This window comes from Bombina bombina, chromosome 5 (assembly GCF_027579735.1).
Source record: "Bombina bombina isolate aBomBom1 chromosome 5, aBomBom1.pri, whole genome shotgun sequence".
Lineage (NCBI taxonomy): Eukaryota > Metazoa > Chordata > Amphibia > Anura > Bombinatoridae > Bombina > Bombina bombina.
Window position 1 is genome coordinate 474258678 of NC_069503.1, and position 15588 is coordinate 474274265.

General features: G+C 36.5%; 1 protein-coding gene across 1 annotated transcript in view; it reads right to left on the bottom strand.

Moving 5' to 3' along the window:
• Positions 1-4746: 4746 nt before the first annotated feature.
• Positions 4747-15588, bottom strand: part of LOC128661514 (sodium-dependent neutral amino acid transporter B(0)AT3-like) — a 125778-nt gene continuing 114936 nt past the window's right edge. Inside the window, exons 11-12 of the mRNA XM_053715764.1 lie at positions 10716-10878; positions 4747-4941 (exon numbers count right to left, since the gene is read on the bottom strand). Of these exons, the coding sequence (XP_053571739.1) occupies positions 4747-4941; positions 10716-10878 (358 nt within the window). The remainder of the gene's footprint in view (positions 4942-10715; positions 10879-15588) is intronic.

A 15588-nucleotide genomic window follows, 5' to 3' on the forward strand; every position in this document is an offset into this window, starting at 1 on the left:
GGCATCATAATGTAATTGGCTAAGAAGGGGTTGTTGCTTGTATTGATTGTTTGACAGTGTACAGCTGATGATCCTGTAGGTAATGGAATATTATTGTGTGTAGCAGCCCTTTTCACTGCTTATAACCTAGGATCTTTTCAGACCCGGGGTGGGGGGGGGGGAATATGTGGCAGCCCCAAAAGCACAAGTGAACCGAACCACAATACAGGTCTCCCTGCCACATGGTCAGTCCCTGCATGGCTGAGCTGAAGAGCTTAGGAAGGTCAATTTTCGAGGTATGAACCCACAAACTCCCCTGGGGTGTCTCAGGGCACTTCAGCATAGGATCCAATGTAGTTAGAAAGTTTTAAAGGAAGAAGTAAGCCTCAAAAGTTCAATCAGAGTTAGGAGCTCCTCTCAAACATGTCCTTCCGCAGCAGCTGTAGGCTCGGCCCCCCCCCAAATTCAGCTATTTTTAACTATATATTGTTCAATATATATATATATATATATATAAAAATATATATTTGCCCTACTCTTTGTGACGGTTAACAGTTCATTGTGCTACACATATTTTATGTATACTTTGCTTTTTATTGTTTATATTACTTCTCATTTAGGGCACGATGATCAAAAATGCTTAGAGAAAAATAACTTTTTCTTTTTACATAATATTATAAAGTATGTATCTCTCCTTTACATCCAGAACCTCACATTCAGCTAGATTACGAGTTTTGAGCGCTATAGTGATTTTAACGCCCGCCACAAAAGCGGCGTTATTTCACCTCCCTATAACGCTGCTATTACAAGTTTAAAAAAAGCAGGCTTGTGCGGGCGATATAGTGGCGTTCAGCTCCATACTGCACCCAAATACAAGCGCTATTTTGACGTGCTCGTGCACGATTTCCCCATAGACATCATTGAGGAGATTCGGCAAAAACAAAAAGTCTAACACCTGCGATCGTGGAAAGAAAAGCTCCGTAACGCAGGCCCATTGATGCCTATGGGGAAATAAAAAGTTACGTTTAAACCTAACACCCTTACATAAACCCTGAGTCTAAACACCTCTAATCTGCTGCCCCTAACATCGCCGCCACCTACATACAGTTATTAACCCCTAATCTGCTGACCCCAACATCGCCGCCACCTACATACAGTTATTAACCCCTAATCTGCTGACCCCAACATCGCCGCCACCTACATACAGTTATTAACCCCTAATCTGCTGCCCCAACATCTTCAACGCCTGCCTACAGTTATTAACCCCTAATCTACTGCCCCGAACATCGCCGCCACCTAAATAATGTTATTAACCCCTAACCTGCCACTCCCAATGTCACAGCCACTATACTAAAGTTATTAACCCCTAAACCTCTGGCCTCCAACATCACTACCACTAAATAAATCCATTAATCCCTAAACCTAATCCTAACGTAACCCTAAACCTAACCCTAACACCCACTAACTTTAGCATAATAAAAATATAGCTAAATTAAATTTACAATTATTAACTAAATAAACCTCTATTAACCCATAATCCGCCAGCCCCCATATAGCAACAAGCTAAATTAAACTATATTAACCCCTAAACGTAACCATAACCCCCCCTAACTTTAACAGAATTAAAATACAATTATTAACTAAATAATAACTATTTTAAAATAAATACAAACTTACCTGTAAAATAATAAATAAGCTAGCTACTAATCGTTATATTGTAGCTAGCTTAGGTTTTATTTTTATTTCACAGGTAAGTTTGTATATATTTTAACTAGATAGACTAGTTAGCAAATAGTTATTAACTATTTACTAACTACCTAGTTAAAATACAAACTTACCTGTGAAATAAAACCTAACCTGCCTTACACTAAAACCTAACATTACAAAAAAAAAATAAACGCTAAAATTACTTAAAATAAAAATATCTAAAGTACAAAAAACCCACTAAATTACAAAAAATAAGAAACAAATTATAAAAAATAAAAAATAATTACACCTAATCTAATAGCCCTATCAAAATAAAAAAGCCCCCCCAAAATAAAAAAAACCCTAGCCTACAATAAACTACCAACGGCCAGTTTACGGCAGAGACCGTATTGAAGAGGATGCTCCTCACCGGATGTCTTCAGGATGGACCTGCTCCGCGCCGGATGGATAAAGATAGAAGATGCCATCTGGATGAAGACTTCTCCGGCTGGATGAAGATGAAAGAGGCCGCCCGGATGAAGACTTCCTGCAGCCTGGATAAGGACTTTGCCGACTGGATGAAGATCAAAGAGGCCGCCTCGATGAAGACTTCTTGCCGGCTGGATGGATCCTTCAAGTAGGACTGTAAGTGTATCGTCGGGGGTTAGTGTTAGGTTATTTTAGATAGGGTTTTTATTTGAGGGGGTTGGTTGGTTGGGTGGTGGGTTTTACTGTTGGGGGGTGTTTGTATTTTTTTTACAGGTAAAAGAGCTGATTTCTTTGGGTCAATGCCCCCCAAAAGGCCCTTTTAAGGGCCATTGGTAGTTTATTGTAGGCTAGTTTTTTTAAATTTTGGGGGGCTTTTTTATTTTGATAGGGCTATTAGATTAGGTGTAATTCTTTTTTATTTTTGATAATTTGTTTCTTATTTTTTGTAATTTAGTGGGGGGGGGGGTTGTAATTTAGTTGTTTTTTTTTGGTAATTAGATACTTTTTGTAATTTTTAGAGTAGTGATAGGATTTTTTTAATGTGTAGTTTAGTTTAATTTAATCAGTAGTTAGTTTAATTTTAGTATAATAATTATAATAGTTTAGTTGTTAGTTTAAAATAAATTTATTTCATTTGACAGATAAGTTCTAATTTAAGATAGGGAAATTTAAATTTTAATATAAAGTTGGGGGTTGTTAGGTTAGGTTTAGGGGTTAATAGTTTATTTTAGTATATCTCGTTGTGGGGGCTTGCGGTTTAGGGATTAATAGGTTTATTATAGCGGCGGTTTGGGAGGATGGCAGATTAGAGGTTAATAATATTTAAATAGTGTTTGCGATGCAGGAGGGCGGCGGTTTAGGGGTTAATAACTTTATTATAGTGGCAACAATGTCGGGGAGCGGCAGAATAGGGGTTAATACATTTTAATAGTGGTGGCGATGTCCGGAGCAGCACATTAGGGGTTAATAAATGTATTATAATGTTTGTGATGCGGGAGAGCCTCGGTTTTGGGGTTAATAGGTAGTTTATGGGTGTTAGTGTACTTTGTGACAGTTTAGTTATGAATTTTATGTTACACATTGGTAGCATAAAACTCATAACTACTGACTTTAGATGGCGTTACGGATCTTGTGGTTATAGAGTGTACCGCTCACTTTTTGGCCTCCCAGACAAACTCGTAATACCGGCGCTATGGCAGTCCCATTAAAAAAGGACTTTTTTAAAAGTGTGGTACTGACGTTGCGTGACAGGCTAAAAGGTGTGCGGTACACCTATACCGACAAGACTCATAATAGCAGTGTTAGGGAAATCATAATGCAAAACTCGTAATTTAGCCGAGTGCAAGATAAACAGCTCTCAAGCTAACATTTGCCTTTCTAAAAATGTTTGAGTAACCTAGTAGTACTGATGAGATTTAGATCTCTCTCCAGACTACAAAGCTCTAGAGAATCAGAGAATTAGCAATAAACCAGTTTTTGACAAAAACTTAACCACTTTCAACCTCTTTGTGATATGTTTCCCATTATCATTTTCTAACTAACAAGATTTTTACTTACCAATAACCTTGTGACATTCTAAATAAAGTCATTTTTTCCCCTCCCCCCTCCCCCCTCTGCTGCTTGACCACCCACCCGCCTCTCGGTTTTCCTCCCATACCTCCCACTGGTACCGGCAGATGATCATTACAGACTGTGACAAACACTGTGTAACCATCGGAAACGATCTGGCATCTGCCTTCATGTGGACCCGGTTCCTTATACAGGCAGATGCCTGGAGCTCAGGAACTCCAGCTCTCAACTCTAACTTTACATTCCATGGTGCTGGAGCTTCCTGCAGCTTGGGCATATATATATATATACATCATGGGGTACAATAGGCAAAGTACAGCATGATGTGTATATACGTCCTTTTTGGTTAAGTTGTAAAACAGCCAATAAAACTTTGAAAAATACATCTGTATGTTGTTTTAAGAATAATCTTTTCTTTGAATGCATCATTCTATCTAGCATTTATTTAGTGTTTAATGTCCATTTAAAGGGACATGAAACCTAACATTTTTATTTCATGATTTAGATAGATCACACAATTTTAAATAACTTTCCAATTTACTTCTATTATCTAATTTGAATCACTCTCTTGGTATCCTTTGTTGAAAGAGCAGTAATTCACAACTGGGAGCTAACTGAAATCCAATGACATGAGGCAGGCATATATGTGCAGCCACCAATCAGCAGCTTTTGTGCCTACCTAGGTAGACTGTTCAACAAAGGATATAAAGAGAACAAAACAAATTAGATAATAGAAATTGTAAAGTTATTTAAAATGTCATGCTCTATCTGATTCATGAAAGAAAAAAATGGGTTTCATGTAACTTTAACAGAGTAAATAAAATAGACTAAATATGACTAAAAATGTTTAATCAAAATATATGAAAATTCGCCCTGCAAAATGTTGAAAATACTTCTGTAAAATAAACATTAAATATGCATTACATTTATGAATATACACTTTTAACATTGCAGAAGGTTGTATGAATTTTTTTGGTAATTAAAAATAAATTGTATATGTGCTAAAACACACACATTTGTTCATTAATCCCCTGAAGTATCATATGCTTGATTTCGGTGTGCTTCCATGTCTTGGCTATGTTTTTTCTTCATTGTCCTTTTGACAAAATGATAAAGCGCCACAAATGGAATAAATATACAAGGTACCACCACCAGTAAAACACAGATAGCGACGACCCATTCTGGATATTCTTGTGTTTGTTTCATGGGAAATGCCTCCTATGTAAAACAAACACGCATTAAATAGGTCTCTAGTAAGAAGATGTTAACGTATAGTTATATGCATTACCTGTAAGAAAGAGGTTACAGAACTGTTAAGACAAAATTATGTTGTTGTTTTTTTTAATTTTTCTATTATAAAGGGAAATAAATTTTTACCTTTGAACTCCTGTAAAATGTTTAATTAAGGAAAATAAAACAGAATTGCAATATACATTCATAATTTATTTTGCTTTCTTTTTCTGTCAAATATCTGAATATTTAGTTCCCCTCCCTACAGTGAGGCTGAAGAGCCTACCGTTTACTGTGATTTTTTTTTCTTCTATACTTTAATGAGTTCCCAATGATCCAGTTTACCTGCTGGAATGTATTAAATGGTTCATAGATTGCTCCTCTGCCTTGATTATTACATTTGAAATAGCTGTGTTTGCCTGTTATATCTCCACCTATACTGAATATTTCAATATTTAAAAACGCTGTCGAAAAGCTATGTAAACAAGATGGTTTCGGAAAAAAATCACGCTCCCTGTGGGAGTTGGACATAGAGCTACTAAAATGTTAATTGCCCCTTGTTTTCTCTAAGGCAATGAAGATCAAAAGTGCCACAAGATGGAGAGATATCTTTTAACTGCCCTTGATTTGCAAAACCTTGTAATCTGTGCTAACAAAAGGCAAGTATTAAATTATTTTTAAAAATCTATTTTAAAAGCTGTGCTTAATTGCTGATATATGTTATACGTTTATAGACATGTTTATAGGTCACATGATCCAGATTTCCGCTACTGGTAGGATAAACTCTGTCCAGTCTCCCCTTGGTGCCGGATACTGCACAAAAACATACAGGGTATAGAAAGAGGTGGACCTGTTAACATGCCAAACTAGACAAATAATTTACTTCTAGACTCCTCAGTGAAAGTACTAGAATATAACTTTTATATGAATCCAAACAACATATCAAGATGACAGGCCGATACCTATAAATGAAACACTCTGCTTTTGCTATGTTTCTATGAAGTTTTGCCTTATTGGTGAGTTCTTTTAAATACTATGGGCGAGATTACATATACGGTGTAGGTTTCAGCGCAACTGCTGAAACACATGCCACCCGTACGTTCAGCTCGCACATTGGGTGAATCACATATACGGCGGCGGCAGATCAGATACTGCCGTAGGTCGGATAAACTGGCTATGTTCGGAAATAGATATTTCTGGAGTCGCCAGTGACTTACGGCATTATATGAACTGCAGACGCTCAAGGAAAAAACAAACAAAAGTTTAAATCACCCATAAAAGTCTAACCAGCCTCCCAAAAATAAGCACGACACGACAAACCCCCTATATCCGCCGTCCCCCTACATCGCAACTAATAATAATAGTGATTAACCCCTAAACCGCCACCCCCCCACAAAAGCAATATACCTAATAAACGGCTAGATTACGAGTCTTGCTTTAGCCTTAAAAAGCAGCATTAAGGGGTCCTAACGCTGCTTTTTAACGCCCGCTGGTATTACGATATTATGAGTCAGGCAGGAAAGGGTCTACCGCTCACTTTTTTTCGCGATTTTAGAATACCGCAAATCCCCTTCCGTCAATTGCGTATCATATCTTTTAAATGTGATTTGCCTAACGCCGGTATTACGATCGCCTGAAAAAGTGAGCGGTACACCCTCTCCTGTCAAGACTCCTACCGCATATAAAAGTCAGTAGTTAAGAGTCTTATGGGCTAACGCCGGAACATAAAACTCTTAACTAAAGTGCTAAAAGTACACTAACACCCATAAACTACCTATTAACCTCTAAACTGAGCCCCCCCCCCCCCCACTGGAAACACTTAAATTAAAAGTTTAACCCCTAATCTGCCGACCGGACATCACTGCCACTTTAATAAATATATTAACCCCTAAACCGCCGCACTCCCGCCTTGCAAACACTAGTTAAATGTTATTAACCCGTAATCTGCCGTCCCTAACATCGCCGACACCTACCTACATTTATTAACCCCTAATCTGCCGCCCCCAACGTCGCTGCTACTATATTAAATTTATTAACCCCTAAACCTAAGTCTAACCCTAACCCTATCACCCCCTAACTTAAATATAATTTAAATAAAACGAAATAAATTTACTACTATTAAATAAATTAATCCTATTTAAAACTATACTTACCTATAAAATAAACCCTAAGCTAGCTACAATATAACTAATAGTTACATTGTAGCTAGCTTAGGATTTATATTTATTTTACAGGCAACTTTGTATTTATTTTAACTAGGTACAATAGTTATTAAATAGTTATTAACTTTTTAATAACTTCCTTAAAATAAGTACAAATTTACCTGTAAAATAAATCCTAACCTAAATTACAATTACACCTAACACTACACTATCATTAAACTACCTACAATTAATTACAATTAAATTTAATAAACTAAATTACGAAAAAAAAAACCACTAAATTACAGAAAATAAAAAAAGAATTACAAGAATTTTAAACTAATTACACCTAATCTAATCCCCCTAATAAAATAAAAAAGCCCCCCAAAATAATAAAAATCCCTACCCTATACTAAATACAAATAGCCCTTAAAAGGGCCTTTTGCGGGGCATTGCCCCAAACTAATCAGCTCTTTCACCTGTAAAAAAAAATACAATACCCCCCAACATTAAAACCCACCACCCACACACCCAACCCTACTCTAAAACCCACCCAATCCCCCCTTAAAAAAACCTAACACTAACCCCTTGAAGATCACCCTACCTTGAGACATCTTCAGCCAGCCGGGCACAAGTGGACCTCCAGAGGGGCAGAAGTCTTCATCCGATCCGGGCAGAAGAGGTCCTCCAAGTGGCAGAAGTCTTCATCCAGGCGGCATCTTCTATCTTCATCCTTCCGGAGCGGAGCGGGTCCATCTTCAATCCAGCCGACGCGGAGCATCCTCTTCATCCGACGGCCAACGACTGATAGGATTCTGTCAGCCAATCGGAATTCAAGGAACGCCATCTTGGATGACGTCATTTAAAGGACCAGTCATTCAGTCATCGGCCGTCGGATGAAGAGGATGCTCCGTGTCGGATGTCTTGAAGATGGACCCGCTCCACTCCGGAACGATGAAGATAGAAGATCCCGCCTGGATGAAGCCTTCTGCCGGTCTGGATGTCCTCTTCTGGCTGGATAGGAGGAAGACTTCGGACCCCCTGGAGGACCACTTGTGCCCGGCTGGGTGTAGACGGCTTAAGGTAGGGTGATCTTCAGGGGGTTAGTGTTTTTTTAAGGGGGAATTGGGTGGGTTTTAGAGTAGGGTTGGGTGTGTGGGTGCTGGGTTTTAATGTTGGGGGGGTATTGTATTTTTGTTTACAGGTAAAAGAGCTGATTACTTTGGGGCAATGCCCCGCAAAAGGCCCTTTTAAGGGCTATTTGTAATTTAGTATAGGGTAGGGAATTTTATTATTTTGGGGGGCTTTTTTATTTTATTAGGGGGATTAGATTAGGTGTAATTAGTTTAAAATACTTGTAATTCTTTTTTTTTCTTTCTGTAATTTAGTGTTTGTTTGTTTTTTTTTCGTAATTTAGTTTATTTAATTTAATTGTAATTAATTGTAGGTAGTTTAGGTAATTAGTTTAATTATAGTGTAGTGTTAGGTGTAATTGTAACTTAGGTTAGGATTTATTTTACAGGTAATTTTGTACTTATTTTAGCTAGGTAGTTATTAAATATTTAATAACTATTTAATAACTATTGTACCTAGTTAAAATAAATACAAAGTTGCCTGTAAAATAAAAATAAATCCTAAAATAGCTAAAATGTAACTATTATTTATATTGTAGCTATCTTAGGGTTTATTTTATCGGTAAGTATTTAGTTTTAAATAGGATTTATTTATTTAATTATGTTGAATTTATTTTGTTTAATTTAAATTATATTTAAGTTAGGGGGTTTAGACTTAGGTTTAGGGGTTAATAAATTTAATATAGTAGCGGCGACGTTGGGGTCGGAAGATTAGGGGTTAATAAATTTAATATAGTTGCAACGTTGGGGGGGGCAGATTAGGGGTTAATAAATATAATGTAGGTGTCGGCGATGTTGGGGTCAGTATATTAGGGGTTCATTAGTATAATGTAGGTGGCGGCTGTGTCTGGATTGGCAGATTAGGGGTTAATAATATAATGTAGGTGTCAGCGATAGCGGGGGAGGCAGATTAGGGGGTAATAAGTGTAAGATTAGGGGTGTTTAGACTCAGGGTTCATGTTAGGGTGTTAGGTGTAGACATAAAAAGTGTTTCTCCATAGGAATCAATGGGGCTGATTTAGGAGCTGAATGCTGCTTTTTTGCAGGTGTTAGTTTTTTTTCCAGCCAGCTCAGCCCCATTGTTTCTTATGGGGAAATCGTGAACGAGCACGTTTTGCCAGCTTACCTCTACCGTAAGCAACGCTGGTATTGAGGTGAGATGTGGAGCTAAATTTTGCTCAACGCTCACTTTTCTGAGGCTAACGCTGGCTTGCAGAAAATTTGTAATACCAGCGTTGGCTTAAGTGAGCAGTAAGAAAAAAAGGAGCATTAGCACCGCACAGCCTTACCGACAAAAACTCATAATCTGGCCGAAAGTGATTAACCCCTAATCCGCCAACCCCCACATCGCATAGTACCTAATAAATGTATTAACCCCTAATCCGTCACCCCCCCCCACAATGCAAACTACCTAATAAATGTATTAACCCCTAATCCACCATCCTCCCACATTGCAAAGTACATAATTACACTATTAACCCCTAACCCGCCAATCCCCCACATCGTAAACTACCTATTAAAACTATCAACCCCTAATCTGCCAACCCCATAACACAATCTACATAATTACCCTATTAAGTTAACCCCTAAACCGCCATACCCCACAATGCAATCTACCTAATTAACGCCTAAACCCCATCCCCCCACAAAGCAAATTATTAATCTAATTACTAATCCCCCTAACCTAACACCTGGTAAATGAATACAAATTACATAAAATAAAATAAAACTATGTTACTAATAAATTAAATTAAAATACAAAAAAATAAAATCCTAATTTAACATTAAAAATAAAAATCTTAACATTACAATACCGAAAAAAAACTAAGATTAAATTAAAGAAAAAAATCTAATATTACAAAAAATAAAAAAAATCTAAAATTACTACAAAAAATAAACAAACTTATGCAAATAAAATTAAACCTAATAGTGGCGATGGGTGAAATATATGCGCCACACTTGTATGAAGCGCTTTATATGTGATAGCAATATCCGACTAAAAAGAGCCGACGCCGGATTTTGTGGGCGACTTCACATATGTAATCTCGCCCTATGACATGAAGTAGAGGAGTCTCCAGCCCCTAAATTGTGGGCAACCTAAGCCTTGCTTAGCTAAGACAACTCCTATAAAGGACACCCTTGGGTTCAAATTTGTGCACAAAAATATTGTATAACAGCTCCTAGGTGTTTTTTTTATTTCAAAGCAATATGAAGTGCTAGTAGTAGACTAAATTAGAAAAAAAAGAGGGTCTAGTTAAAGGGATATTAAAGGAACACTCAATGAAGTAGAATTGCATAATTAAATAGTACATAATAAAAAGACAATGCAATAACCCCTACTTTTAATTTCAAATAAGCAGTAGATGTTTTTCCTTTCAAGCAGCTGGCTTTAACTATGGGTTTAACCCCTTTGCATGGGTTAACTTAACACATAGGGCCACATGACCTAAAGTTTTCCACTGCTACATATTTGTGTGTTTGTACTCACATATTTCGGATTCCAGGTTTCATACCGTAAAGGTGTTAAAATTTGCATTACTACATAGGCCAAAAATACAGATATCATAAGCAGAGGACTGATATATTTCCACGTGGTACGCCAGTAAATATTTGGGTATCTCCCTGTCATCCATTGAACATCATTGCAAAATCTGGAAGACAATAACAGTGACGTTATCTTTGCCAACATTTTTGTACCTGCTTTAAAATATATTGTACTTACCAGCAATATGAATGCAAATATAGCTTAAAGATTCAAAACACAAAATCAAAGTAAAAGACCACACATGTATTATATAAAAACATTGTCAAAAAATAATGAACAAAAAAGCTTGAATTTCTGGCCTCTTAACATGGCCACCTCTTTCTATAACCTGTATGTTAATGCGGCACCTCTCACTTTCCTGGCCAATAAGCAGTCTCCTCACCCTCAAGCAGATCTTTGCTGCATGACGTTTTTAGACAACTACCAAATGTTTGCTTTTTTAAATCATTATAAAGACGCACTAAGAAAATGGATGATCAAAGTAATTAAACATTTTTTTTAATATATATTTTAGTTACACATATTTTAAAATTCTGGTATATTAGGGATAAATCACTAAGCTATGATTTTTATTTTGATATTGTTTTTGTGAGGTATTTTGAGGCATTGTTCTTGTTATAGTATAGCTTCAGACCTGTCACATGTTATCTGCTATAAATCGCAAATATTTAAAGGGACACTGAACTCCAATTTTTTTTTTCATGATTCGGATAGAGCAAGCAATTTTAAGCAACTTTCTAATTTACTCATATTATCAATTTTTCTTCGTTCTCTTGCTTTCTTTATTTAAAAAGCAGGAATGATTAGGAGCCGGCCCATTTTAGGTCCAGCACCCTGGATAATACTTGCTTATTGGTGGCTAAATTTATCCACCAATAAGCAAACGTAACCCAGGTTCTGAATGAAAAATGGTCCGGCTCCTAAGCTTTAGATTCCTTCTTTTTAAATAAAGATAGCAAGAGAACGAAGAAAAATTGATAATATGAGTAAATTAGAAAGTTGCTTAAAATTGCATGCTCTATCCGAATCATGAAAGAAATAATTTGTGTTTAGTGTCCCTTTAATCTGACAAAATAGATTTTAACTTTATAAGTAACTATACAGTTTAATTCCAATTGATACATAATAATGTAGTAACTTTTAATTTGTTAGATATTTTCTATTATATACTGTACTGTCTCTTAAAATGGAATAATTAAAATGTCTTTATAAACATTTATTTCAAAATTAATATATATATACGTATATATATATATGCATACACACATACAAACACTGAACATTGGCATTGCCTAGTATTAATACAGATCCATTCATTGTATTTTATATTCCCATATTGTTTATTTTTATTTTGGGTGGAGGAATATAAATGACTAATGACTGTTTAGGTGCCTTTAGCTATTGTTTAAATTTGTCACAAACCTATTCATTAAACTCTATTCTGTTTAGGATAACAGTCTGCTTGTTCTTTTGGAACACTAGAAGGAAAATAATTTCATATAAATCTTTTTACTCGTTAGTTGTAGTTATTGGATATATTTTTATCAGACAAAAACTCACATCAGCAACATAACAAAATAAATCTACAATATGAGGCAATTTACTAAAGGTCTGTTAACCAATGTATAAAAAATAAAAAATATTGTTGCCCACTTGTGCCATAAACAAAATGTAATAATCACCAGGCAGTTATATGATTAATGAAACATTTGACCCCAGGGACAGATCTACCATTGGTGCAGCAGGTGAAGTAGCACCAAAGCCCAAGTGCTGGGGGCCCATAGCAGTCAGTCTATATCTAGGTGTGCACCTATATGGTCATTACCTTTTGAATAGATACTCTTTATCATTAGAATGTGCAGCATACTCATCAGTGTATACAGTAGTGGACCTACTCAATAGAGGTCCCTGGTGCAAAATGTTTTTGTGCCCCCCAATGAAACTTTAGTAGTAAGCAATAGAAATATTATTCATGCTGCTCAGAATAATGATTATGAGGATAGATAGATGGACCTGCAACCTGCACTAATATAAGGCTCCCCTGCCTTAGAATTGTACACATTCTGCACATGCCTTTTGCATAGACTGACTGCTATAGGCTCCCTCAGCACCTTGGGCCCTAGGGCCACCACACCTGCTGCACCAATAGTAGTTCCGCCCCTGAGTGTATAGATACTCACATAATTGTAGGGCAGTGTGTTTACTATTACTGCATAGATATTCTATACAAAACAAAGATTTATCCGCACCTCCAGTTCTATATTAATCACAAGTTCATCAAATGTTATAGAAAAGTAGAAAATCCTTTATTGAAGTAAAAAAATGTTTAAAACAAAGAAGCCATAAAAACAAGTGGAATTCCAAATGCAGATTAGGACTGATGGCCAAAAATGTTTTCGGGCTCTCCCCTAGCCCTTGGTCACTGGCACGTGTCAGAACACTAATATGCAAGTATTTAAATCCAGGATGTCTAATAAAGACACCTGTTTGTTATTAGCTCTTAATTACAAATGTGTATAAGTAAAGGCTTCTGGTTTGCACATATATGAATGTATACAACATTGAAATATCTATATGTGTAGAGCAGTGCTTTCCAAACTGTGTGTCATTACACATTAGTGTGTCGGCGGCAAAGTGTAGGTGTGTCCCTGCTTCAGCACAAATTGTTTTTAATTTAAAATTCTTTTTAAATGTTTTTTTTGGTTTCCGACTTTCCGTCTGCCTGCTATGCATATCACGTAGTTGACACCTGATTGTATTACCTAGTGGGTCACAGATCATCTTAACCTATTGGTGCAGCTTAGCGGAACTGAAACTATTCCCATTGGCGGCACATTGGCTCCTGACTGCACGTGTAGTCTCCTCAATCAGTTTGTGACTGCACATGTAGTCAGTGAGTGGGACAGCAGTGTGCTTGCAGCACAGGCAGTAGTCAGTCGGTCTCGCAGAAATGAGGGCAGCTAGCTCCCAGTAGTGCATTGCTGTTCCTGCTCTTGATATATTGATAGGAAGTGGAAGCTTAAAAATGCTTGATGATGAAATGCGAATGTCTTTAGCTAATATTCCACTAAATATTCAGAAACTATTTTCATCCCATCAACCTCATACATTAAAAATAGTAAGTAGCTATTGGTGTTATTAAACTTTTTTTTAATTCTTGCACATACATACTGTTACTTGTAAATACATTTAGTTATTATATAATTTATGTATGTGTCCGTATCTCTTAAAACAAGTTAGTTTAACCTCCTGTTTGCTAGTACAACTGAATTACTGTGTCGCAAAATGATGTAGGTTTAAAAAGTGTGTCACCAACATGAAAAGTTTGGAAAGCTCTGGTTTAGAGACATATGGAAGGAATGGGTAAGAGGAAAAAAAAGGGGGAAGGGGAAAGTGATATCCATGCTATCCATAAGTCAAATATACTACTTATTCCTATTTATCCTTAGTCATGTTACAATTTTTTCAAGTTAGTATTTAAAGGAAGGACAATCACCTATTGTATGTTTAGTTCTTCTAGAATGGATACAAAGCTTAATTTCAATAGAACAGATTAACGCCCATGATGCAGTTTAATCCACTAGGATGCTTGGTCTGTAATTTAAAAATCCATAGCAATTCTCTCTGGTCTAGAAGATGTTCCCTATACCCCCTCTATTATGTTTGTGGATATGGTATATTCCCTGTACCTGTAGTAGGCATCTCTGGAATTATGTTCCTGTTGAAAATGTTTGGCTATGGGTGTGTTGCTATCTGGATTTTTTATTTCCTTAGTGTATAGATACTCACATCATTGTATGGCAGTGTGTTTACTATTACTGTATAGATATTCTGTCTTCATACAGCACAGCATATACATACTCATCATATTTATACAGAGCAATGTATTCATCAGGGTATAGTGTATAAAAACTCACATTATAAGTAAAGAAATATATATACACTCAAATTCATTATACAGAGAAGCACACACAAACCACACACTCACATACAATGGTCTCTAGTTATCAACGTGTCTACTTTACCTGCCTTCCCCGGTTCAATACGCCCGCCTAAGCTCGCCTACCATCGCCGCCGCGGACCTGCAAAATTTCACCTAAGTTATCAATAAATCTGTCAAAAAGCCACGCACCAAGTACGGGGCAATGAACAGTGGACTGTGAGAGTTATCACTCATCCGATCTCGCTGCTCTTCGGCTTTTTGACAGCTTTATTAATACCCCTGTCACTAAGCACCCACACTAACTATACTGTTCTACCCCCTATACCGGCGCCCCCGGAGCCCCCCGCAACTAAATAAAGTTATTAACCCCTAAACCGCCGCTCCTAGACCCCGCCGCAACTATAATAAATGTATTAACCCCTATCCTGCGGATCCCGGACCTCGCCAACCCTAAATAAATAGTTTAACCTATATTAAACTTATTAACCCCTAATCTGCCCCCCCTACACCGTCGCCACCTATAATAAATTTATTAACCCCTATCCTGCCCCCCCTACACCGCCGCCACTGTAATAAAATTATTAACCCCTAAACCTAAGTCTAACACTAACCCTAACACCCCCTATCTTAAATATTAATTAAATAAATCTAAATAATATTTCTATTATTAACTAAATTAATCCTATTTAAAACTAAATACTTACCTATAAAATAAACCCTAAGATAGCTACAATATAAATAATAATTATATTGTAGCTATCTTAGGATTTATTTTTATTTTACAGGCAAATTTCAATTTATTTTAAATAGGTACAATAGCTGTTAAATAGTTATTAACTATTTAATAGCTATCTAGTTAAAATAAAGAGAAAT